At 40.1% G+C, this 27,588-nt stretch overlaps 1 protein-coding gene across 1 annotated transcript; it reads right to left on the reverse strand.

Annotated features, from left to right (window-relative positions):
* Positions 1 to 4,282: 4,282 nt before the first annotated feature.
* Positions 4,283 to 27,478, reverse strand: NOL11 (nucleolar protein 11). The gene is made up of 18 exons (XM_077780399.1): positions 27,317 to 27,478; positions 25,022 to 25,135; positions 24,852 to 24,908; positions 21,477 to 21,625; positions 20,071 to 20,128; positions 19,634 to 19,778; positions 17,501 to 17,689; positions 15,530 to 15,606; positions 13,521 to 13,644; positions 12,592 to 12,680; positions 11,963 to 12,031; positions 11,307 to 11,491; positions 11,029 to 11,154; positions 10,638 to 10,868; positions 10,117 to 10,195; positions 9,387 to 9,479; positions 4,855 to 4,962; positions 4,283 to 4,688 (listed from the first exon to the last, which is right to left on the reverse strand). Exons 1-18 carry the CDS (start codon positions 27,455 to 27,457, stop codon positions 4,572 to 4,574), a joined length of 2,151 nt encoding a protein of 716 aa, XP_077636525.1. The 5' UTR covers positions 27,458 to 27,478; the 3' UTR covers positions 4,283 to 4,571.
* Positions 27,479 to 27,588: the final 110 nt, after the last annotated feature.

A 27,588-nucleotide genomic window follows, 5' to 3' on the forward strand; every position in this document is an offset into this window, starting at 1 on the left:
CCCCCCCATCCCCAACTTGGACACATACATTCTCTCTCTCAAAAATAAACACTAAAAAAAAAAAAGATTACTCTTCAAAAAAGTTGTCCAGAATTTAATTATTTTTCCTTAAGAAATTTGTAGCAAACAGAAGCATTCCAAATATTCTACTAATTTGGGTATTCTTCTAAAGAGTATCCCAAAACTATAATGATGATTTAAGGCCGTGGGATGGTATAATCCAAAATCATACTTTAGTTGTGCTAAGTACAAAGCTGGGGAACTGTGTGAGACACGTATCATTTAGGAATAAATTACCGGTAAGCCTTTTCAGTTCTATAGTTTTCTGAGTCTGAAACTTTTAAGAATCAAAACACAGTCACTAGGTAAAAATAGCTTTCAATGAAGATATTAAGTGAAAAAATAAGATCACACATGGTATGCTCAATGTGATAATAACCATTCAAATCTGTGAAACAGCCTACCCATCTATAGATTAGAAAACAGACGGCAGACATGAGAATGGGGGCTACTGGCACAGCATTTGGTTTAAAGTGAAATTTATGCCAAAACAATCTTACAATCTGCAATCACAACCACCAAAGTGACAACTGATTCAGGTAAAAATTACCAATAGAGCTAGAAAACCACTGTTGGAGAAGAATATTCTAGAATAAGAGCTTCACAGTCTCAAATATACACACAGGTTACTAACGGGGTTACAAAGGGAAAAGATGGGGGCACCTGGGTGGCTCGGTTCAGCATGTGACACTTGGTTTTGGCTTAGGTTATGATCTCACGGTTTGTGAGATCAAGTCCTGTGTCAGGCTCTGTGCTGACAGTGAGGAACCTGCTTGGGATTCTCTCTGGNAAACTCTACCTAAGTGATCCAGTTTAACATCACCAGTGATGGGACAAGTCACATCAATGCTTCCTGATGCCATGTCTTCTCTGTAGCTTTCTTGTCAAACATGTTTACTCTCAATTTAATCGTGCGAAACAAGATAAATCCAAATTGAGGGACACTGTGCAAAATAACTGGCCTAGATCCCTCAAAATTGCACGATCTAGGGAAATCAAGGAACATGAAAACTAAATGCAGCGCAAGATCTTTGAAGGAAAAAGTCCAGTTATTGGAGACATTACTGAGACAACTGTGGAAATCTGAATAAGGCCTATAGTCATTCCAAACAGTACCATATTAATTTCTTGAACCTGATCATTTCATTGTGTTCATGTCAAATAATGCTCTTGTTCTAGAGGACTAAACTTGATGTACTTAGGAAATTAAACTGAATTATGGTATTAATCTGGTTGTTTGAAAATCTCTCAAATGAGTCATTAAAAAAAAGAAAAAAAATAGGGGCTCCTGGTGGCTCAGTTGGTTAAGTGTCTGGCTCTTGGTTTCAGCTCAGGTCATGATCCCATGGTTTGAGTTTGAACCCTGGGTCAGGCTTTGGGCTGACAGTGTGGAGCCTGCTTGGAAATCTCTCTGCTCCTCCCGCACTCTCTTGCTCTCAAAATAAATAAAACTTACAAAAAAGAAAAAAGAAGGAGAGTGGCAAAACAAACATGGCAAAATGTTATCGGTAGGTAAATTTAGGTCAAGAATAAATGGGTGTTTATTGTCTTTTCTTATAACTATTTTGGAATTAAAATTTTTTTAAGAGTTGGGGCAAAACATCCATCTTTGTTTTAAAGTTCTTTTCTTTTTTTTTTAAGATGTATTTATTTTTGAGACAGTGCAAGCAGGGAAGGAACAGGGATACAGGGGACAGAAGATCTGAAGCAGGCTCTGCACTGACAGCAACAAGCCCGATGTGAGGATTGAACTCTCAAATTGTGAGATCATGACCTGAGCGGAAGGTGGACACTCAGCCAACTGAGCCATCCACGCACCCCTAAAGCTCTTTTTTTTAAGTTTATTTATTTTGAGGGGCGCCTGGGTAGCTCAGTCAGTTAAGCATCTGACTTCGGCTCAGGTCATGATCTCACGGTTCATGGGTTCGAGCCCCGCGTCGGGCTCTGTGCTGACAGCTAGCTCAGAGCCTGGAGCCTGTTTCAGATTCTGTGTCTCCCTCTCTCTCTGACCCTCCCCTGCTCATGCTTCTCTCTCTCAGAAATAAAAAAAAACCCAAAAACACATTAAAGTTAATTTATTTTGAGAGAGAGAGAGGGGAGAGGAGGAGGGAACGGCGGGGGGCGGGGGAGAGAGAGAGAGAGAGAGAGAGAAAATCCCAAGCAGGCTCAGTGCTGTTAGCACAAAGCCCAACATGGGGCTCAATCTCATGAACCATGAGATCATGACCTGAGCAGAAATCAAGAGGTGGATGCCTAACCAACTGAGACATTGTTTTTAAAGTTCTATACATGATCTGAAGGTGCCATGCTGGCTCAGTCGGAAGAGCATGTGACTCTTGATCTCAGGGTTGTGAGTTAGAAAGAGTTCTACATGATCCAGAATGGACTCCATTTTAGTCCCCAAATATTTACAAAGAAACCTAAAGACACAAAAGGCAAACAAATGTCTAATTTCAAGTATTAATGATAAATTGCTGGTCCACATTTCCCTTGTAAAACATTAAGTTCACAGAAGGAAATTGCTTCCTAGCTGAAGAACTTAAGTTTATAAAACTCTCTTCATTTTTGTAGTGTAGTATGTAATCAGAAACAAATCCAAGATATAATTTAGGGTTATGAAAAGTAAGAATAAAGGCAAAAGGTACACTGCCTATATGTAGTGAACGCAGATGATTTAATTTCCAGAAAAATTAACTACTGCAAACCCTCAGAATTATTGATACCTGGACAGATAAGAACCATTATTCAGGGGCACCTGGGTGGCTCAGCGGGTTAAGCATCTGACTTCGGCTCAGGTCATGATCTCACAGTTTGTGGGTTCAAGCCCTGCATCAGGCTCTGTGCTGAAGGCTCAGGGCGTGGAGCCTGCTGCAGATTCTGTGTCTCCCTCTCTGTCTGTGTCTCCCTGCTCGCATTATCTCTCTAAAAAATAAATAAACATTAAAAACTTTAAAAAGAACAAAGACCCATTAACGCTATGTGCCAGCAGTCCCGTGTTCAGTGTGCAGAAAGGGGAAGACATAATCCTGGCCTTGGAGGGCTCGGCCTACAAGAGTCTACTGTCAATTATACTTCAATTTAAAAAAAGTCTCTACACGTCCTTATAATATCCTTATTTCTAAATTTAGTGACTTAGACTGCGGGCAACCTAATTTTGTAGCATGTAGCATCAGCAAAGTTTCCATAATATTAAAACCACATTATTAAACTTTACAATAAAGACTTTATAAGGACCATAGCCAGAAACTCAACTACTATGAAAACCTGGATTTCCTATTTCTGCTGAGAAGTACTGTATCACTTTAAATTGAGCAAAAAGTCCTATTATATAAAGTGACCATAACAATTAACATATGCTGCTGTTACCTTTGTTATTTCTTTTCTTTGAGGATTAAAGAGAGATGAAGAACAATTGCGGGCGAATGTTCACACAGTTGTAACTAAATGCCACAGTTGTAACTAAAGTTCACACGGAACGCCTGACCTAAAATGAAGCCTTTCTCTAGTGCGAATTAAGTTAAGCAATCAGGATTCTGTAACTGTGGGCTCTACAATCACACTTGAACTTATATTTGTGCCCTAGAATGGACAGGAATTGTTTTTCACATGTTGTAAATCTTCAAGTTAAAACACGTTTCAAAATGATTTACTCCACAGAGATTTTCATTGCTCATAAATGTTTCAAGTTATTTATAGGGATCTTAATTCATCACCTGAAAGAATGATTTCACTTTTAACAAAGGTAAATCTTGAGTTTATTTTCAAGAAACAAAAGTATCCACTTCATCTACATAAAACCTCTCATTTGTACTAAATCCAAAGAGTTAAAATGGCAAAGTCTATGGTCAACTAGCCTATAAAGCTATTTTCAGAACAGACTTTTTTTTACTATTTAATAATACGAAAACCTAAATTACCAACGCCTCATGAAGTTGATCTGAGACACAGTAAATAGAAAGAGGTGCTGTTCAACCCTGGCCCCGGGCATATAAAGAAAGTAAGCGGAAGCAGATAAAGGACAGGAGAAAACGGCAGCAGACAGACAGGCATGTGCCTGCACAAAGACCTTTGTCCACTCTGCTTATAGGACTGACCTCTTTGGTCCCCCACAAGCATGGAGGTGCTACGACAGCTTCTGACTCTGATGAAACTACATTCTTCTTAGAATCACTGTCTCAGCGGTGATTTTTTTTTTTTTACTAAAAGGACTAACCAGAACACATGGTAAGAAATTAGATTTTTATCAATACACAAATAAGTTTACTTAAAATCAGCTCAGTTACATATTTAAAAAAAGTTTCAGAACCTCTCCCCACCAATGTCCATGAACTAAAAGAGGTTCGCGTGAAACTCACAGTCCAACCTAGAAGAAGGAAAGAGTGACGGTGCAGCCGACTCATTTCTCTGCTCATGGAGACAGTACAAACAAAACGCATCTCTTGCCTGGAAGAGTAGTTAAGAAGTCACATAAAAGAGCTTCATAAAACATCCATGAAGGAGACTCGGTAATATCAGAAGAGTTCCAGCACTTCAATTGAATATAATTCTCTATTATTCTTTTCTTGATTTAGTTTCTGCAGCTCACGGAAACTTACTTCAATCTTGTTGAGCTCGGAACAAATGCATATCTAAAGAAAAAAGTTTCAGAGTAACTTTTACCATAACGTCTACACACAGACAAATCCCCTGTGATTACTTATAACTTATTCCAAGATAAAAACATTAAGAATAAATCAGAATGTAAGTGATACTTGGGTACACACGGAATTCAGTACGAATCAAATAATCACACACCTGGGATTTCACAAACTTGTAAAGACTTAACAGTAGCCTTTTTGCTTCTGGTATCATTACCACAACGGTAAAGTTGGCATCCAGAAGGAGGCATATCCAATCCATAATCTGAAGATAAACAGGAAAAGGAAAGTTAAGATTTTAAATTTAATTTTAGGTTAATTCATTTTAGAAAGTCCACAATTATATCCAACAGTTATGAGAAAAGTTAGTCTTCTTTACAAAAATCTAAGCATTTAATTTTAGAAATGGAAGAATTTCTCAACAAAAATGCTCTTCCTTGCTTTACACTTGTTATTTTACAAGTATAACTCAATCTTTTTCACAGCATTAATCTGTAGATAGAAAGCCAGAGTGATTAAGTCCAAGAGAGCATTAGTACATGGCTTTTTATTAAAAAAAAAAAAATTTTTTTTTAATCGGGGCCACTGGCTGGCTCAGTCAGCGGAGCATGGGGACTCTCGATCTCAGCATTGTGGGCTCAAGCCCCACGCTGGGTGTTGAGATTACTTAAAAATAAAATCTTAAACTATAAAATATATACTATGCCCCAAGAATAGTGTGTGTGGTGTATTAAAGATGAACTACAATGAACTAAAACACAGTTCTTACTATACATTTATTAAAGCATTCTACATAGTTTGACATCTTCAGATAGTGTAGTTAACATGCAGTATCACTTGTCCTGAAAAAGCATTAATGAAACTGACCACCCATTTGGGTGGAGAAGGAAACGCTGATCCCTATGAAACTCCTTACACCAAAATAAAAATTTTTTTTATGTATTATCAAGGAATTAAACACATTAAAGGAAACCATGATGTACTAAGAAAAGAAAGAGTGGTTCTATACTCTGAGTTGGAAGGGCCTTAAGCATGATCTATCCATAAAGAAGCCAAAAAGGAAAAGCTTAATGATTTAAAAAATTAAAACTTTAAAATAAAAAACTTATCTATTACAAAAATTACACTGATAAAGTAAAAAAGACAAGTGAGAAGAAAAAAGTACTTATAATACACTCCATAGAAAAAGGCTAAATTTCCTAATATACAGAGAATTTTTTATGAGCCAAAATGAAAAAGACAGAAAATGCAATAGAAAACTGGACGAAGAACCCAACCTGAGAGTTCACGAAAGGAAATACAAATAGGAAGAAGGTCCCAAACCCTCAGAAAGGTGCTGGCATTCTGAAAACTAAAAATACAGGGCATCTGGCTGGCTCAGTCATTAGAGCACATAACTCCGAGTTGTGAGTTCAATGCCAGGTGTAGAGATTACTTAATAAGGAGAAAAAGGAGAGGAGGAGAGATTATCTAAAAAACAAAAACGTAAACTAAAAAAAAAAAACCCTGCATGTACCTTTATCCAGTAATTTCACTCATGGGAATTTACCCCACAGGTGTTTCCTTAGAATTGTATTTTAGGTATCTGTACAGGGGCATCTGGCTGGCTCAAACAGTAGGGCATGTGGCTCTTGATCTTAGGGTTTTGAGTTTGAGCCCCAGATTGGATATAGAGATTACTTTAAAAAAAAAAAAAAAAAAGAGGTGGCCTGCATGGCTCAACTAGTTATGCAGCCAACTCCTGATTTCAGCTCAGGTCATGATCTCATGGTTCTGGAGTCTGAGCCCCACACTGGAGCCTGTTTGGGACTCTCTCCCTGTCTCTCTGCCCCTCCCTTGCTTGCTAGCACTCTCTCTCTCAAAATAAAAACATTTTCAAAATTAAAAAAAAAAAAAAAAATTATCTGTATAAAGATGTTCACTGAAGGTTTGTTTCCAATAGTAAAAAAACAAAAAAACAAAAAAACAAAAAACTGTAAACAACTTAAATGCAAATGGTAGGGGACTAATGTAAATTAAGACTCCATAAAATGAAATAGTATGCAGTGGTTAAAAAGAATGAGGCAGGGAGTACCTGGCTGGCTCAGTCAGCAAAGCATGTAATTCCTGATCTAAAAGTGAGTTTGAGTCTCTGGTTGGGTGTAGAGATTACTTAAAAGTTTTTTAAATTAAATTAAAGAAAAGAAAAAAAAGAAATGAGGCAGATGTATGTTGATTGGTTCAGAAAATGTATAAAACTTGGGGCGCCTGGGTGGCTCNGATGTTCACTGAAGGTTTGTTTCCAATAGTAAAAAAACAAAAAAACAAAAAACTGTAAACAACTTAAATGCAAATTGGTAGGGGACTAATGTAAATTAAGACTCCATAAAATGAAATAGTATGCAGTGGTTAAAAAGAATGAGGCTGGCTGGCTCAGTCAGCAAAGCATGTAATTCCTGATCTAAAAGTGAGTTTGAGTCTCTGGTTGGGTGTAGAGATTACTTAAAAGTTTTTTAAATTAAATTAAAGAAAAGAAAAAAAAGAAATGAGGCAGATGTATGTTGATTGGTTCAGAAAATGTATAAAACTTGGGGCGCCTGGGTGGCTCAGTCGGTTAAGCGTCCGACTTTGGCTCAGGTCATTATCTCATGGTTCGTGGGGTTCGAGCCCTACATCAGGCTCTGTGCTGACAGCTAGTTCAGAGCCTGGAGCCTGCTTCGATTCTGTGTCTCCCTCTCTCTCTGACCCTCTCCTGCTCACACTGTCTCTCTCAGAAATAAATAAAACATTAAAATTTTTTTAAAAAAAATGTCTACAACTCAGGGCTGAATGAAAAAAGCAAACTGCAAATAGCATGCATTCTGTGACCTAACTGCTGTCAGAAAGACAAGAGAAAGACAAGTTAGTATATAGAGAGAAAGTTTCCAGATATAAAAGAAACCTTTTTCCTAAATTAACTTAATCTCTTCATCCAACATGCTCAAACTTAACAACCCTGAGATTGAGAAATGCATGCTCCATTGCCTGAGCCATCAAGGTGTCCCAAAGGAAACTCTTAATATTGGTTATCCCTAAGAGGGACAATGGGAGTGGAAAAGCAACCTTTGGTATTGTTTGAATTTTTTACTATAAAAATTAACTTCTTAGGAGCACCTGGGTGGCTCAGTCCGTTAAGCATCCAACTTCGGCTCAGGTCATGATCTCATGGTTCGTGGGTTTGAGCCCTACATGGGGCTCTCTGGTGAAAGCTCAGAGCCTGGAGGCTGCTTCAGATTCTGTGTCTCCCTCTTTCTCTGCCTCTCCCCTGCTTGCGCTCTGTTTTTCTCTCTCTCAAAAATAAATAAAAACACTTACAAATTAAACATAAAAATTAACTACTTAACAAAACTTTATTTTAAAAAATGAAAGTAGTCAAATTAAGTGTTTGAAATGCTTACTTAGGATAACATATTCTTAAACCAAAACCACAAGAACCTTTTTTTTTTTTAAAGTAATTTCTGCATACAACATGGGGCTCAAACTCACAACCCCAAGATTGACAGTTGCATACTCTACTGACTCAGCCAGCCCGGGATTCCTAACGACAATAAATGTTTTAATGTTTAAATTACTTCTCAAATAAATACTGTATTTAAAGAGTACCATGAGATTCTCTAAGAACATGTTTTTCATTAATCTTTATTCTCTTAAAGAGATTTGGACACTTATCACCATCTCCCAAGAGGTAAGGAAATTCTTGAAAAGGGTCACAATAAAGAATCAAGAATTTAGGATGTATTTATTCTTTACTATAGAATTTTGACCCCAAATTGAGAGATGCCCCCCACCTCTCACTCCAGCGGTTTGCATATGTGGTGTGAGAGAGGAAGTTCACATGGACTAGGAGACAAAGAGAGATCAGTTACTGAATTCCAAGTTCTGATACTATTATATATATAACACAATTTTTTTTTTACAGACTTTTGCTAGCACCAGATCTAATCAAAAAGATTATCTCGCCCCTATGTTTACTGCTGCATTATTTACAACAGTCAAATTATAAAAGCACTGCACATGTCCATTGATATATAAATGGATAAAGAAGATGTGGAGTGTGTATTTGTATAATGGACTATTACTCAGCCATTAAAACGAATGAAATTAAGGGGCACCTGGGTGGCTCAGTCAGTTAACTATCTGACTCTGGATGTCAGCTCAAGTCATGACCTCATGGTTTGTGAGATCGAGCCCTGCATCTGGCTCTGCACTGAGTGTGGAGCCTGCTTGGGATTCTCTACCCCTCCCCCGCCCACCTTGGCCTCTACCCCCACTTGCTGCACTCTCTCTCTCATAAATAAATAAACATTAAAAAAAATGAAAAGTTGCTATTTGCAATAACATGGATGGGGCTAGAGAGTATAATGCTCAGTGAAATAAGTCAGAGAAGGACAAATACCACACTATTTCACTCATATATGGAATTTATAAAACAAATAAACAGACTCTTAACTATGGAGTACAAACTGCTGGTTACCAGAGTGGAGGTGGGTGGGGAGATGGGGAAACAGGCGAAGGGGATTAAGAGTGCACTATGATGAGCACGCAGTAATGCACAGAATCGCGGAATCACTATATTGTACATCTGGAATATAATACTGTACGTTAACTATACTGGAATTAAAATAAAAACTAAGAAGTTAAAAAAATACATTAAAAAAAGGATGAACTTACCTGGTTCAAGGTTGGAGGGTGCAGTCCAGGAAGAGTCATAGTAGCATTTTCATTACACTTCAGATAAAGGAAATACAGATACTGGAGAAATAGCTGGGTAGGAAGAAAAAGGACAATGTATCACTTTGATAGAAAAATCTTGTCTAGAAAGCCAACAAAGAGACTGAAGAATTTTAAGAAGCCACTGAATTTAATTACACATCAGACAAATATGCTAGACATCTGGGGACACAAGAATAAAACAGTCTTTGCCATCAAATGGGGAGTTCATCTGGTTCGGGAAGGGTAGCTGCAGAGATTATCCTGTGTGTAAACACTAAGGAGAAAAGAAAGCATCCATCTCTGGGCAATTCTTTTTAGTTTCTGGGTTTGGGGTTTTGTTTTTGCTTTTTTTAGTATTTGTTTAAAAGTAAGCTCTACACCCAACATGGGGCTCAAACTTACAACCCCGAGATCAAGTGTCATATGCTCCGCTGAGGGACAGCCAGCCAGGCACTTGGTTTTAACACAAATAGGTTAACCTGGCCTTCAGGCTTGGCACCAAGCACGCCAACGTCTGCCACTCCTACACACTCATCTCCTAGGCACAATTTATTTTGTACCACGGGGGCTGGGAAGCCTCTTATTCACATGAAGGAACCGGATAAACTTTCAAATGCCCTCAAGTCGGCCAGTTAAGCAGTAACACGTACAGAATACAAAATTCTATAGGATGACCATGAACACTTACAGTAACATGTTGTGCAGGGATGTCCTTCAAGTGCGGCAGAAGAAACATTTCACTATAAGCTGAATGAAGAATTGCATTTCTACTCAGGACTAAAGGAAAACCCTGTTTCAATAAATAAAGCCTTTTCTACTGAAATGATGAGTAACTCCCTGCCCCAATGAGATCTTTTCTAAATTTATATGAAAGTTTTACTTTTCTGGAAGAGCTCTGTCACTGAACTTCCTCCTCATCACAACAGGTCACCTGGAATACTTCACTAGTCTAACTGGTATCTATTCAAAAGACTGATTTTTAGAATTGACAGAGCTTCTGCCTTCATATGGCTTCTTAAAGGAAACAGGTTTAAGTCAGTTATTTGAATACAGTACTAAATGTATTCCACGTTCAGGCAGAAACTGAAAAAAATGGAAAAAAGAAAACAAAAAGCACCTGAACTGATCTAATTACTCCTTGGGTACTGCCTGGTCTGGGACTGGAACTGTGGGAAGGGTCAATACGGGGGAGAGGGTTTCAAAGGATACAGTAGCGCTGCTCTCTTCGGGGTCACAGGGCACGAAGCCGTCTCCTCAGCTGCGGCCTGAGGCTTTTGGTTTAACTTCCGATCACAGTTATCACAGTTTCGTTTGTCAAGATTGAAACCGTTTTGAAGAATTCCCGTTTGCTCGTCCATTTTTTCCTCTTGTACAGAATCACTGTAGTCAGAAACTGATTCCATATTGATTTCTGTTTCCCGAAGACTGTCATCACTAATGCTGTTGTGTTAATTGAAAGTGAGAAATTAATTCTTATCGCTGCATGAACTTACTAGAAAAAGGTTCATTTTGTAAGCACTGGAAGTTGTAGAAACCAAGGACCACACAAGATTAAAAGATGCAGTGAAGAGAAGGGACCATCAATCACCTTCTAACTTACCTTAAGAAAACTTTTAAGCAAGCGCAGGTGATCGATTCGGGAATGTCCGGGAACTGCTGTAGGCACAGCTGTAACATCTGCACATCTGTCTTTTCCAAGGCAACCTCCATCAGGCAGGGGCACAAGCTGGGACAAAAAACCATGAGCCATTTTTGTACAGCAAGAAAACTCTCAACTGCAAATAATGGATAAGCTTTTTGAGAGTACGAGTATCAGAACTATGAACAACAAGGTCACAAGGGTTACACACGCGAAGTGGGGGACACGGAAACATTTACCTGTAAGAGAGCACGTGTGTCTGGATAAGCTGCACCAGAGAGTTCCGGGGATAAAATGGCGGCTCTGCTTTATGTCGTTCCAGAAGCTCGAACACTATGTCCCCAATAACAGTATGAAAGTCAGGTGTCCGCTTAATAGCCAAAAACTTACATAGTTCTACCTCGATGTGTTTTTCTGAATCTTTCTGAAAGGGCAGAAGTAACAGAGTTCAGTCTGGTACATTAATAAATGTCACTCTGAACTTAAAAATTCCCAGCTCAACATTTTCTTAAGTCACTTGACAACATTCATGCATTCCTGTAAAACTGGGAGTGGATACAATATGCTGCACAAAGACAAACTAAAACAAAACACAAAACAAAACAAAAAGATTCCAGGGTTTAGAAATCAAATTCTTTAAGAGGCTAAGTTACAAATGTATTCAATGCACAGGTTAGAGAGATACTGATGAGGCCACCACCACTACACTGATCTCACAAAACGCTTAGTAAGAGTCAAATAAGCCAAAATATTAGAAAGCTCTGACAGCCTTAACCTACCATACAGATATTAGCTGCAGATAGAAAACAATGATCAGAAAAACTAGAACGAAAAAGCAGATGGGATTTCTTTTACCACTTGGGTTGATTTTTCATATTTCTAAGGTTTTATTTACCTTTATCATTGATAGAAGTTGCTCGGAAGCTGGAGGCTGTACACTCACTTCAATTTTTCTCCTCCTTAACTGGAATTAAATAAATTCATTAGGATCTCAAAACAATGCAAGAGATCCAACATATATTTAGAAGAATTTATAAAATGTCCCTAAAGAGACTAGAATAGCACACTTCATGCTCTCACCACAAGCTTTTCAAAACATTTTACTTTTGTTACAGTGAAGAGTGGGTTTAAAGTAACTTAAATACCTTTAAAATTTTTGTTTTTTAAACACACACACACAAATCACTATACTCAGTAAGGTATTATTACTAATTGCAAACTGTCCATTTTCACACCTGTGTCTTAGACATACACATATGCCCATGAAAATTAAATGATAACCTACACTTGTCATTTTGGATAAAGGCTGTCAGGTTACTGGGTTCACAATTCAGACTTCCTTGTCATTAAGATCAAAGCCGTAAGAGTTGTGCAAATGTGAATTATTAATTCCACCTTTCTCTTTTTTAAAATATTTGCACTAACATTTCTGGAGAACGTTTTTTCTTTAAGATCTTATTTTCAAGTAATCTCCCCCCCTCCCTCCACCCGCAATAATATTTCTGTTTCAACCACCAAACTTACAATTCTCTTCGACTGCTCGAGGTTCTGGGATCCAAATCCATATCCCCGGGATGTCTCCCAGTTTACAAAATGAGGTGCAGTGTGAGTGCCTAAGAAAACACAAAGTATATGGGGAGCCTGGGTAGCTCAGTCGGTTAAGCATCAGACTTTGGCTCTGGTCATGATCTCACGGTTTGTGGGTTCGAGCCCCACATCGGGCTCTGTGCTGACAGCTCAGAGCCTGGAGCTTGCTTCAGATTCTGTATCTCCCTCTCTCTCTGACCCTCCCCTGCTCACGCTGTTTCTCTCTCAGAAATAAATAAAACATTAAAAAAAAAAAGAATACACAAAATATACAATTTCTGGACTTTTTTGGACCTATTTGTATTTAGCCAGACAACCAAAGAACAACAAAAACCATTCATGCACAACTCAAGAGAGGCTTGAAAGACCACTGAATTCTACTGATAACCCCACATCAGGAGGTCATGATACAGTGAAAGGCTACGTGTCCAGAAACATTAGGCCAACAGACGAGATGGCTGGGAAACACGAGAGGACAAAGCAACTAATGACTTCATCCGGGGGACTCTCCTAACGCCCCTCAGTCAGAACACTGGTGTTCAAAACAGTGTAGAACAGTGTAGCTCTTCAGCCTACACCAGACCTGCAATGTGGACTGTTCCCAAGGTAGATACTTGGGTCAAGGAATTTCAATGAACAGTGGTAAATTTCAACATCAAAAACGGGCTCTGTAAACTGATGGTTGTAGAAATCTACATCCAATTGGAAATTAATAATAAAATGGTTTATATTAATAAGAAAAAGAGAAGGTCCTGGGGTGCCTGGCTGGTGCAGTTGGCACAGCAGGTGACTCTTGATCTTGGAGCTGCGAGTTCAAACCCCACATTAGGCACAGAGGTAACTTTAAAAAAAAAAAGAGCTCCTACCTGGATCTTGACTGTGCTTGAGTTTTCCAAGAGCACCCGCTAGTGAAGACACTTCACACTTGTATGGAATCACAGTAAGAAATTTTCCATGTAGGATAAATAAATTTTCCCCATAATACCAGAGCTACAAAAGATGTTACAGAAAACGTAAGCAATTTTTTTCTAACATGAGTCACATTTATATCAATAGCTTATAGTGTAACTAATCTTAACATAACAAAAAACAACAGGACAAAGTTAAACAGCTTTCCAGAATACACAGCTCTTAATTCTGCCCACATCTGAATGAAGCATAATTTAATGTTTATTTTAGAGAGACAAAGAGATAGAGCACGAGCGGGAAAAGGGTAGAGAGAGAGGGAGACACAGAATCTGAAGCAGGCACCACGCTTCGAGCTGTCAGCACAGAGCCTGATGCTCACAAACTGTGAGCTCATGATCTGGGCCAAAGTCAGACACTTAACCAACTGAGCCACCCAGGTGCCCCCGAATGAAGCATAATTTAAAGGATACTCCCAACTCTTAAAATTCTGATTGCTGTATTTATTTAAAATACCTATTTAAAAATAATACTGCCACTATTATACATCTGTTAATGTAATAATTACCAAGGCTACTTAACAGAGCACTCGGTTAATGATGTGCTAGATGGAAAAAAGCAGAATTTAACATTGTTTCCATCTATGATTCCAATTATTAAATAGGAAAAATAAGATGGATATGTGAACAAAAAGCTTAAAGAAACATGGAAATTATATATGTTAGAGCCAACCTATGAGTAGTTAACTTTGTTATTATTTAAGTATAAATTAGAATTTTTTTAGATGTCTATTCATTTTTGTGAGAGAAAGGGGGGTGTGAGCGGGAGAAGGGCTGAGAGAGGGTGGAACAGAGGATCTGAAGCAGGCTCTGCACTGACAGCAAGCCCGGGGTGGGGCTTGAACTCACCGTGAGATCATGACCTGAGCCAAAGTCAGATGCCTGACTGAACCACCCAGGCACCCCTATAAATTAGAATTATATTGCACGCTGCGAAATCTAGTCTCTTTATCCTTTAATTACAATTATCAGTAAAGTTGTATTATCTTGATTTGCATGTTATTTGCATCCACTAAACAATCGATATTTACTGAGCACCTCTGCCAGGCACTGGAGATAAAATGGGTAACAAAATAGACAAGGACCCCTGCCTCATAAAGTTTACAGTTTGGTTGGCCTAAATTTTAATTCTTTAAAAAAAATTTTTTTAATGTTTTATTTATTACCTAAATTTTAATTCTATGATAAGTCTTATGTAACTCCCTGAGAATGTTTAACATATAATCCAAAAGACTAATTTATTAAAAAAAAGTAACAGCCTTGGCACATGGTTCAAAATACAAAAGGCAGGGCACCTGGCTGGCTTAGTTGGTAGAGCACGTGGCTCCGGGTCTCAAGGCTGTAAGTTCAAGCCCCACAGTGGATATAGAGAATACTTAAAAAATAATAAAAAACAAAAATAAGTTATTAAGAAAATAAAAAAGTAAAAAGATCAAACCAAAGGGCAGCTAAAAACAGAAGTTGTTTTATTTACTAATTATTCTCCCTTGAACTAAAATTCCCTAAAATTTAGTGTTTTGAAATTAAGAAACATAAACAAAATTGAAATAAGCAACCAGTATTCTCTTGCAGATAAAAAAATATTTTTCAATTTATTTTAATCAAAAATTGCCAAATAGGGGCACCTGGGTGGTTCAGTCAGTTGAGCATCTGACTCTTGGTTTTAGCCCAGGTCATGAATTCAGGGTTGTGGGATTGAGCCCCATGTTGGGCTCCATGCTGAATATGGAACCTCCTTAAGATTCTCTCTCACTCTCTCCCTGTGCTCCCAGCTCACATGGGCTCACACGTACTCTCTTTCAAAACAAAAACTGCCAAATTATTTATCTCAGAAGTCTCTTCCTTTACAGTGTATTTATCATGCACAAAAGTAACTAAATTTGAAAAAATACTCAAGGCAAAAAACTTACTTGACCGCTGGTCCCCTGTGGTAACTCTTTGGAAGTCTGTAGTGTTTGAAATTTTGTGTTCCATATGGACAGGCATTCTGTAAAATAAGACATACAAACTCAGACGTTGTGGCACACGTAAATATGTGATGCTGAGGGCAGGGGGTAGTAAGGACGTAGGGAGACGGGGAGAGTCACAGTTAAACACAAGTCTTGCTTCGCTAAGTATAAAAATAAGTGAGTACCACAGAAATGCAAGGAAATGCGATCTCATGACAAGAAGTGGACATGTGTGGGGCGCCTGGGTGGCTTAGTCGGTTAAGCGTCCGACTTTCACTTAGGTCATGATCTCGCGGTTCGTGGGTTCGAGCCCCGCGTCGGGCTCTGTGCTGACTGCCAGCTCAGAGCCTGGAGCCTGTTTCAGTCTGTGACTCCCTCTCTCTCTGACCCTCCCTGCTCACGCTGTCTCTCTCTCTCTCCTAGAAATAAATAAAACATTAAAAAAAAAAAAAAAAAGAAGTGGACATGTGTGAGGCAGTGGGTATATGGGAGCTCTGTATATCTTCCCTTCCATTTTGCTGTGAACCTTAAAGTGTTCTAATGAAACAAAGTTAATAATACTACCAGTAATAATAATGATAAATGTTGATATGGAAAGGGCTCTATGATCTCTCAGTAAAGTGAATAAATAAGGCACACAACAGCATGTATGGTATGCTGCCATTCGTGTAAAAAGAAGAGAAAAAAATAATAATAAGCAGTAGTATTTGCCTGTATACATATAAAAACACTGGAAAGAGACGCTGGGAGCTCTAACAGCGGTCACTGGGTTTCAGAGGGTTGCTGGTGGTGGGGGAGAGAACAGCACAGAGTGGTAAGGTGGCAGAGCGCCAGGACTTGAGGACAGTAAGGTAGGTGACAGAAGAGGCAACATGCTTGGGCTGAATCCTCATTCTACTTCGTCATCTAACACCTGCGTCCCGACCTGCAAAACAGGAGTATTACTAGTAACTACCTTCCCTCCTAGTCCTGTTGGGAGGTTAAATAACACAAACAAAGGGATAAGACAAGTGACATGCTTGGCCCAGGGTAGCGATGCTATTATCTATCTAGTAGCTCTTATCTTAATAAGCAGGAGAAACAAAGAACCACGGACGAGCATGGGCAAATGAAGTGTACGGTCACTAGTGAGCCTGGACTGAATAAATCAAAGGGTTTTTGCTCTGCAAATGGGAAAAGAGACTGGAAAAGGAGGATGAGGTCTATACTGTGAAGAGACCCAAATACTAAGCAAAAGACTTTTGTGTTTCATGGTGTTGCCTAAAAGATCCCAATCTTGCACTGGCCAGGAACAAATATGTTCTTCCTGAGAGACTACAAGTCTGCGTTTGTGCAGGAGTGTCTGGGGGCTAGGGGAGGTGGAAATAAGAATCATGCTCTGAAGTCACAGATGGAAAACCATTCTAGCGGCCCCTGAATTTCAAGGAGTCCAAGCCCTATGGATTTCCATTCTGCAGAAATGTCACCAGGCTATGAATTCGGTTCTCTACTGTAAGGCTTACCAACGATCAAATGCCTAGGGGCCGGCACAGATATTTGGAATTTTTATTTCTTTAAGACATTAGTCATGAGCAAGATAGTGATACAAGGAAATGTTTTTAAGAAGATGGAGCACCTGGCTGTCTCAGTCAGAAGAGCATGTGACTCAATCTTGGGGTCACTGAGTTTCAGCCCACTTGGGGGTATAGAGATTACTACGTGGGGCACAGAGATTACTAAATAAAAAAATAACAACCTGAAAAAGATTAACTAATGTAAGATACAATCAAAGACCTATTCAAGAAGAGTTAGGAAGCTACAAAAATAATTTGAGTACGATGATAAAGAAAATGAATGGGTGGTAATAAATAAATAAAAAAAGAAAAAGAAGAACAAGAGGCACACTTTGAAGGAAAAATCCAAAGGACTTCTTAATGGATGAGAGTTAGTCACCCTTGGAAGCAGGCAGTGGCGGTCCCAGGACGGCTATGTGATCATGATCCAGGACGGCGAGTGCAACACCACTTCGAGCGTTCCCGGACACCACAGTCCTGAGCACCAGTGATCTAACTACCGTTTGATTTTTTTCTGGGCCACTTGTATGTATTGGTATCAAGGCTTCATATATACATCCATCAGCGCCTGTTGGAAACAAGTTATTTGTTGTTCATTATCAGTCAAAGGATAGTTTTAGATCTTTTAGAGTTAAAGGTACCAGGGTATTTATGTTTTACCAATTTGATATAAGATATAATCAGAAAAATAAACTTAACAATCACATTGCTCTACGCTTTCCTTTAAAGAACTTACTGTACTACAAACCTAAAATTGAGGTGGGCATGGAAACTGCTTACAATTTTCATTCATTCTCTCTCTCTCTCCCCCTCCTTCCCCTGCTCGCTTGCTCTCAAAAAAAAAAAAAAAAATTCACAACAGCTAAGAATTACAGTCTGTAAATACTAGTAATAACTTAAAATATAAGAGGGAAGTGTCAGGAATACAGACAATCTCATCACTAAACGGATATATCTCACATTCAAAGTTAATTAGCATTCTGGTCTGTGCGTGAAACTTATTACTCCATCACCCTGAAAACCATATGAAATTGCCATTTTTTGTCTGTCAACTGAAGTCTGGCAATTTCATGTGGTTCAGGCTGCATGATTTTAGGGCTCTTTGGTTTGGACTCCCTTATTTCTGTGTTCATACAGTAAGTTAAAACTTAACCTGCAAACTTTCCCTTAATGATAAGTATATCTGGGGTGCCTTGCTGGCTCAGTTGGTAGAGCATACACTTTTTTTTTTTAATGTTTATTTTTGAGAGAGAGAAAGAACACAAGCAGGGAGGGGCAGAGAGAGAGGGACAAAGTATCCAAAGCAGGCTCTGCACTGACATCAAAGAACCCGATGTGGGGCTCAAGCTCACAAACCATGAGATCATGACCTGAGCTAAAGTCACACTTAACCAACTGAGCCACCCAGGTGCCCGAGCATGCAACTCCTAATCTCAGGGCTGGGAGTTCAAGCCCCATGGTGGGCATGGAGCCTACTTAAAAAAACAAACAAACAAACAAAACCCCAGTAAGTATATAAGTTAAACTATAAGAAAACCAATCCCTCTTAAGCAAAGGCATGAAATGGATTCCAAAGATCTTCTAGATATGACGGGATTTTTCTTAATAGCCACTGCAAACATTTGCACATTAAAAAACATCACAGATTTTTAACAGTGATAATACGAAAACACTCCTCTTGTTTCTTCGTCTCCTTTCTCAAAACAACTTCAAGAGGAGCCGTGAAGAGCAGGAGGAAGAGGATACCACAAACGCACTTTTCTCTTTCCTACTTAGTCACATAAAATTAGGATTATACTTTAGACCATTACATAGAGCTGAACTCCAAGCATTAACAGATCTGTGAAACGCTGGCTGGCATGGCCACGAGTGCTGTTAGTCTACTTTAACTCGTCTGCCCCCACTGCTGTTCACAGAAGGGCAAGCTGCACCTGAAGGCTAAAAAGGAGGAGTAGAGGGGCCACTCCATAGCAACCTGAGGGGCACCAAAGTGGCTCAGTCGGCTGAGTGTCGGACTTCAGCTCAGGTCATGATCTCCCGGTTCGTGGGTTTGAGCCCCACATCAGACTGTCAGCCTGTCAGTGCAGAGCCTGCTTTGGAGCCTCTGTCCCTCCTCTCTCGGCCCCTCCCCTGCTTACGCTCTCCCAAGAGTAAGTTAATATTAACACAAACAAACAAAACCCTTAGTTTATGGTTCACTAATTACAATATCAAAGAACCTGACCTTATCAATGATAAAGTGATTTTTTCCTTCTTTATTGGTGTTGTATTATTATTAATTGCTTATGATAAATTTTTAAGAGGTACCTGCAGGGAACTACTGACATAATTAATGCATGACCAGACATGGCAAAGCGGAAAAAGTGACAGCATAAGTGCTTGTAAGGAAGCATGTGAAGGGAAGTGTTACAACAGACCACTGCAAACACCTAAGACTCAAACTCCAAAAAAGCCACCATCCTGTGATACCCTTTTATTTACAACCTATGGAAGTTTAAAGAAAAATACTTACTTAATGACATCAAAGAGATGAATTTCCGATCCACAGATGCAGTAAAATTCTGTATAACAGACTTTTCTTCTTGTCCAAGTAAGAGTGTGTACTTGCTTAAGGTACGCGAGCTAAACGTCTGCACGTAAGCAAAGTAATTTCCATGCTGCACAAACAGAAAGGGTTATTTTATTTAAGAATATTCCCACGTCAAACAACTGTAGGTAAATGTTAAAGCCAACTGTCACTCCTAATTACTTCGAGTGCTTAAAAACCTCTTGTCCAATTAAACATAGTATAAGAAGTATTCCTTTTAACTAATAGGTTTTTTCATATTTAAAACAATACACACACACAAATCTTCTGAGAGAAATACTAAAGTCCAATTTTAGTTTTAAAAATAATATAGGTGAATTTGAAATGTCACAAAACAGGCCAAGATTAAAGAGAGCACTTACTTTTTCAGTAATAAAGATTAAAACAGGATGCCTAAATACCATGAAAACCTTTGTCCACCTAAAAAAAATAGAAAAAGTATAAAATATCAAACCACCTGCTAAGGGAAGGCCATCAATCTAAATTTAAGAGAATATCTTCTGTAAAATATTTTTTTAGAGCCAGAGAGACATCAGAGAACACTTAATTCAGTGTTTCAAAATAAACGTACCGTGGGGAATTAGTAGGCCTTTCTCTGTCAAATGCATCTCTGGATTAAATGCAAGGTGCTCAATTTCCCGGAGCTTTAAAGACCAAGTGACTTGTAAAGCTCCAGAGGGGTGGGTGTGGGACATTACGCAGTGTTATTAAACTTATTGGACTCCCCTACTTTCCCTTTTCAGTCACTCATGGGACCAGTGCTCTGCGGCTCCCGTCTGCCTTCCTCAAGCCACAGAAGGGGAGGAGGCACAGAGAGGGCAAAGGGCTTACACGCAAGGCTACACAGCCAGATTCTGGCAGATCCTCCACCTACATCCCTTTTCCTAAAGATTTCCTCCAAACAGGGTTGCTCCACACACTGGAAGCATTCAACAGGGCAGTCCAAGATACACGTGGTCACTGTCCACACTGTTCGCTAAGTACAAGCCTTCACCTGGACTTTCAGGAATTTAGCTTGCATCGAGTGGACCTGGACAGGAAGCAAGTTAACGAAACAGGAAATGTGATAAAATAATGGGGATTGGAAGGGGATTTCCTTCTATCATTTGAGTGAGTCATTTTTCCAGTTTTATTCCAGAATTTGGGAAAACAGAGGGCTCCAAGCACTATCATGATTTTACTAACAAACTACTTTTCTCAGGGGTAAGAGTTCCAACCTTGGCAGTCAGGACAATAGGACAAAAACGGAAATTTTGGCTTCAAGGAGTTACCCTCTTCATCTTCAAATAACTGACTATCCAGTTCACTGTCATTAGAATAGGAGTCACACGTCCCTACACCTTCACAATCACCTATCTCTCTTGAGGCTTCTGGAGAATGCTAATTTGGCCAACAGCACATACATGGTTTTTAACAAAGGTTTTATTATGTTTACAACCAAAATATGTTTCAATAAGGCAAAGAGAGGCGCCTGGGTGGCTCAGTCGGTTAAGCGTCCGACTTTGGCTCAGGTCATAATCTCACAGTCTGTGGGTTCAAGCCCCATGTTGGATTCTGTGCTGACAACTCAGAGCCTGCAGCCTCCTTCCGATTCTGTCTCCCTTTCTCGCTCTCTCTCTTTGACCTTCTCACACTCGTGATCTTTCTCTCTCAAAAATAAATAAAACATTACAAAAATGTTTTATAAATAAATAAATAAGGCAAAGAATGTTAAAAACATGTAAGTTTTTATTCTGGTAAAAATTCACTTACAAGTATTGGAACTTACTTAATCACTTCATCATCAGAGATAACAGTTTCAATTTTCTGCTGGGGCTCTGCAAGCAAGGCCTCTAAACCACGAACGGCACCTTCCTTGAACAGCACTAAGGGTTCTGTCCCTTGTATTGAATGTACCCTATAGATCTCAGCTGACAACTAGAAAAACATAAGAATGCATTAATTTTTATTCTAAAACAATTGCCACATAATAGAATAAGGACACTTATAGAAAACTTATTCTTAAGAACTGATTGGTTTTCATTTTTTTAAATTGTTTTATTTATTTTTGAGAGACAGACAGAGACAGCGTGAGCAGGTAAGGGTCAGAGAGAGAGGAAGACACAGAATCTGAAGCAGGCTCCAGGCTCTGAGCTGTCAGCACAGAGCCTGACCCCACAAACCATGAGATTATGAACTGAGCTGAAGTCCGACGCTTAACCGACTGAGCCACCCAGGCTCCCTTGATTTGTTTTCATTTTGATTCAGCTTTGTATGGCTCCAAAATCGTCAGTTCAGCATAAATACATACAGAAGCGTTTTCTTTTTAAAGTTTATTTATTTACTTATTTATTTAGAGTACAAGCAAGTGGTTTAGGGGCAGAGAGGGACAGATAGAATCCTAAGCAGGCTCCACGCTGTCAGCACAGAGCCTGACGTGGGGGCTCCATCTCACGAACTGTAAGATCATGACCTGAGTGGAAATCAAGAGTCAGATACTCAACTGACTGAGCCACCCAGGCGCCCCCAAACAGAAGCATTTTGCTCCTATTCTGCTCTCCCCTTTAAGTATTTTTTTGCATTTTTGGTTTATCCTTTCATTGTGAGTACTGGAGATTAGGTACAACCTAGCTGTCCAAAAACTGAAGGTGGAAGAGGTTTAAATAAAGCCACTAATTCAGCCTTAAGCAGTTCTGATGCTAGATGCAGACTGTTGCCATACTTACAACTACAGCCTGTAAGCCCAAGAAAAGACGTTAACCCTGCTGTAAAAGTCAGGATCACGTTACTGCAAGGTAAATGAAAAGACTGGGGCCAGGAAACAACACAGATAGCTAGCTAGAGGTTTCAAGGTTCCATGTGATAAGTGACATATCAGAACCACTCTAGTATGAGCCACTTCTAAAATTTGCCAACTAGGGGCGCCTGGGTGGTTCAGTCAGTTGAGCAGCCGACTTCAGCTCAGGTCATGATCTTACAGTTCACGAGTTTGAGCCCCGCATCAGGCTCTGTGCTGACAGCTCAGAGCCTGGAGCCTGCTTCAGAGTCTGTATCTCCCTCTCTCTCTGCCCCTTCCCCCTTCTTGGTCTGTCTGTCTGTCTCTCTCTCTCAAAATAATAAACATTAAAATTTGTCAATTATAGAGTTAGACATCTTTGTTTATTTATTTATAGCACAGGCAGGCTGGGGGGAGGGGGGCAAGGAAAGGGGGAGAGGGACTGAGAATCTTAAGCAAGCTCCACACATAGCACGGAGCCCAATGTTAGACTAGATCCCATGACAGTGAGGTCATGGGAAGCTCAATTGACTGAGCCATCCAGGCACTCGTAGAGTTAGACACCTAGAACTGGAAGGAACTTTGGGGGCACCTGGGCTGGGTCAGTCAGTTAAATGTCCAACTCTTGATTTTAGCTCAGGTCATGATCTCATGGTTCATGAGACTGAGCCCCATGTTGGGCTCCACAACAGTGTGAAGCCTGCTTGGGACTCTCTCTGCCCTTTCCCCGCTAGTGCTCTCTACCAAAATAAATTAAAAACAAACAAACAAGCAAATTAAAAAAAAAAAAAAGGAAAAAAAGGAAAAAAAAAGGACAGGAAGGAACTTTCAAGGTTACCCTAATTTGAGACTCTCAATTTGTAAGTAAGAAAAATTAACATACTTTAGATCAACACTAGAAAATGCACAGTGGTTATAACTCATGATTCTGCATTCTGGGCCACTCTTAAAATATATAATGCAAGAACGCCCAGGTGGCTCAGTCGGTTAAGTGTCCAGATCTTGATTTCAGGTCAGGTCATGATCTCACAGTTCATGAGTTTGAGCCCTGCATCAAGCTCTGTGCTGACAGTGTGGAGCCTGCTTGGGATTCTCTTCCTCTATTCCTTCCTTCCTTCTGCTTTTAATTTAAAAATATATATATGTGTATTTACATTCATATTTATATTTACATAGGGGTGCCTGGGTGGCTCAGTCGAGGGTCCGACTTTAGCTCCGGTCATGGTCTCATGGTTCATGGGTTCGAGCCCCATGTCGGGCTCTGTGCTGACAGCTCAGAGTCTAGAGCCTGCTCCAAATTCTGTGTCTCCCCTCTCTCTGACCCTTCCCTGCTCCGTCTCTCTCTCTCAAAAATAAGCAAACATTGAATTTACATATACATACATACATATATATACGTATATATATATAAATTGCATTAAGTAGCAGGGCCTGTTCTACTTATTTTAAGGACATGAAGTTCTCACAAGAGACCTATCATAAACACCTAAACTCATGGAAATCACTGTAAACTTATTCAGGAATTATTTAAAATTTTTTTTAACGTTTATTCCTTTTTTAAATTCTATTTATGTTTTACTTATTTTTGAGACAGAGAGAAACACAACATGAGCAGGGAAGGGTCAGAGAGAGAGGGAGACACAGAATCCGAAGCAGGCTCCAGGCTCTGAGCTGTCAGCACAGAGCCCAACGTGAGGCTCAAACTCATGAACCGTGAGGTCATGACCTGAGCTGAAGTTGGACACTTAATCGACTGAGCCACCCAGGCACCCATTATTTAAATTCTTAATCTTATGAAATAATAAAGTTTATATTTTTTAACATTAACTCATGAACTAAGATATGTTAACAAGATATACTGTAAGATAACTAGAATGAAAGCTAATGTAACTTTTATGCTCACTTTTACAGATGCGTTAAGATAAACAATCTACTACACTAAAAACGTTAGTTAGAAGATCCTAGGATGCTTGGGTGGTTTAGTGGGTTGACTGACTTTGGTTCAGGTCATGATCTGGCTGCCTGTGAGTTCAGGCCCCACATCGAGCTCGTTGCTGTCAGTGCAGAGCCTACTTCGGATCCTCTGTCCTCCTTTCTCTGCTCTTCCCCCACTCTTAAAAATAAACAAACATCTGGGGTGTCTGGGTGGCTCAGTCAGTTGGGTGTCCGACTCTTGATCGCCACTCCCATCATGATATCACAGTTAGGGAGTTCTAGACTCCCATCAGGCTCTGAACTGATGGTGTGTGGCATGCTTGGGATTCTGTCTCTCCTTCTCTCTGCCTCTCACCTGCCTGTGCTCTATCTCTCTCTCTAAAAATAAATACGTAAACTTTAAAAACAAACAAATAAGCATTTAAAAAAAGGTTAGAAAATTCAGAGACTTACTGTAGCTTTAAATACTTTATCCAGGTTTACATCTTCATTATTCCATATTCTCAAAACCTTAAATCAAAACATACAAGTTAAGAAAGTATTCCAGTTTTTATTTACACATAACAGGAAGTCAATAAATCAACGTTTTTGTTGTATATGTTGTAAGTAGTTTTAAAACTCACCTTATTATCATGTACGACAATAAACTCTCCAGTTTGAAAGTTGCACACAGCTGGACACGTTATAATTTGACCTTGTTTCACTGACCAGCTCCCCAAGGGTTTCTGATCAGAAACCTAATAAAATTAAGATAACATACAATATTCAAAAGGTCAATTTCAGATATTATGAGCAATTAAATTTACAATCAAGACAAAGGAAGAAATCACTAACAAAGCAGCATTTAGCAAATTTCCTAAATGAAAAAGGCAAGTAGTCACAAAAGACAAATAGTTTATGATTCCACCTAAGACAGTAAGTAGAATGGTAGTTTTCAGGGGCTGGAGAATAGGGAGTTATTGTTTAATGGTGGAGTTTCAGTTTGGCAAGATGAAACGAGTATGGGAGGTGGAGGGTGGTGATGACTACACAACAATGTAATCGTACCTACACACACCCTGAGCTGTGTGATCAAAAAATGGTTAAGATGTAAATGTTTTTAAAAGTAGGCTCCATGCCCAGCATGGAGTCCGGCATGGGGCTTGAACTCACAACCCTGAGATCGAGACTGGAGTTGAATGAGAAGGGCGAGACGCTTAACCAACTGAGCCACCCAGACACCCCAAGATAGTAACTTTTATGTGTATTTTACTACAATTAAAAATATTTTTAAAAACTTAAAGAAATTTAAATGAAAATGTAAGTTCCTAAAACGAAAAAGAAAAGGTAAATAAGCAACACTATTTTGTGAATTGTACATTCAAAAAATGGATTCCGTGGTTTGTTTTTTTTTTTAATGTTTTACTTATTTCTGAGAGAGAGCGACAGCATGAGCACAGGAGGGTCAGAGAGAGAGGAAGACACAGAATCCAAAGCAGGCTCCAGGCCCTGAGCTAGCTGTCAGCACAGAACCCGATGCGGGGCTGGAATCCACAAACCGTGAGATCATGACCTGAGCCGAAGTCCAATGCTTAACCGACTGAGCCACCTAGGCATCCCTCCACTGTGCCTTTGAGTATAGGCATGGGAAACTGAGTAGGGATAGCCCCCATCATGCCAAATGCAATCAGTGCCTATATTCCTACGCAGGAACTGCAAAAATTAAGTCTGCTAGACAGCCGAGGCAAAAACCAACAATGTCATCAGAGGAGTCAAGGGGCACCTGGGCGGCTCACTTGGTTAAGCTTCAACTCTTGGTTTTGAGTCAGGTCACGGGATCTCATGGTTGGTGAGCTAGAACCTGTGCTCCGACAGCAGGAGGCCTGCTTGGAATTCTGTCTCCCTCTCCCACTGCCCCTCCTCACCAGCTTGCTCTCTATCTCGCTCTCAAAATAAATAGAAAATAAATTAAAAAAAAAAAAAAGAAGGAATGTTGGGAACCTGTTCCCCAAACTTCAAAGTAGATAGCTAGCTTCTTAAAGACACGTGAAACTATGTTCAGCAGACCAGATAAAACAATTACTTTCTACAAGACCACTAAAAGCACAACTGCTTTGAGGCACCTGGGTGGCTTAGCCGGTTAAGCGTCTGACTTCGGCTCAGGTCGTGATCTCACGGTTCGCGGGTTCGAGCCCCGCGTCGGGATCTGTGCTGACATCCACCTCAGAGTCTGGAGCCTGTTTCGGATTCTGTGTCTCCCTCTCTCTCTGACCACTCCCTGCTCACACAGTCTCTCTCTCCCTCAGAAATAAATAAAACACTAAAAATAAATAAATAAAAGCACAACTGCTTCGAACGCGTGGTGAGCTAAAGAGTGAGGATGAAAAGGGGGCGGGACGTATAGAGCCTGTCCAGAACTCAACTCCAGGATTTACAACGTGTAGTTGGCAAGAGCCCACTCGGAATCAAAATTCCACCAAGCTACCAAGAAAACAAACAATATAACAACTCACACAACTTTATTCCCAAAGGAGAGAGAAGACGTGTATAGACACAAACACTGTTCCCATGCTGCCAGACGTGCTCTCCCGCCCTCTCTCAACCCTTCTGCGGGCAGCTGGGGAGACAGAAATCCCAGGAGAGGATGTCAAGGCCATGTCGGAGAGATGCGAAGCGAAAGCGCACATTTCTTTTCCTTTCTGAGTCTAGCCCACGTGCACTTAGCCTCCCCGCTACCTGCAACTCCGAAATATGCCTCTCTCTCCAGGAAAACAACCGAATCCATTTCTAGGCCTCATTCAGCGCCCCGGAGGGGCCAAGCCGGCTCTCCAACAAGCTGCTCCGCGATCTCCTGAAGCCCCGAGAAACCTGAGGCTCTGGCTCCGTGAACAGAAAGGGGCAAGACCTCAGCGGGGTCTCTCCGAGCACATCACCCTCACCTTATAGAGGATGACGGTCCTGCCGCCGTCCGTCACTAGAAACTGGTCTGTTTTGTCGCTCTGCTCCACACCGAGGAGTCCGTTAGGCCCGGCACCCAAGGGTACTGCAGACAACGTGAATCCCTCCTCCAAGGCTGCCATTTTGGCCAAACCTACAGACGGCCGCGCATCCGTCCCAGCAGGCTTTGCGCTTTCTATCGCGAGAACTAGGGTCTCAACAGGACAGGCACTCGCCAAATACGAAACCCGTTTGCTGAGCCTGCGACCTCTGG

The sequence above is a fragment of the Crocuta crocuta genome, unplaced genomic scaffold, assembly GCF_008692635.1.
Source record: "Crocuta crocuta isolate KB4526 unplaced genomic scaffold, BGI_CrCroc_1.0 scaffold288, whole genome shotgun sequence".
Lineage (NCBI taxonomy): Eukaryota > Metazoa > Chordata > Mammalia > Carnivora > Hyaenidae > Crocuta > Crocuta crocuta.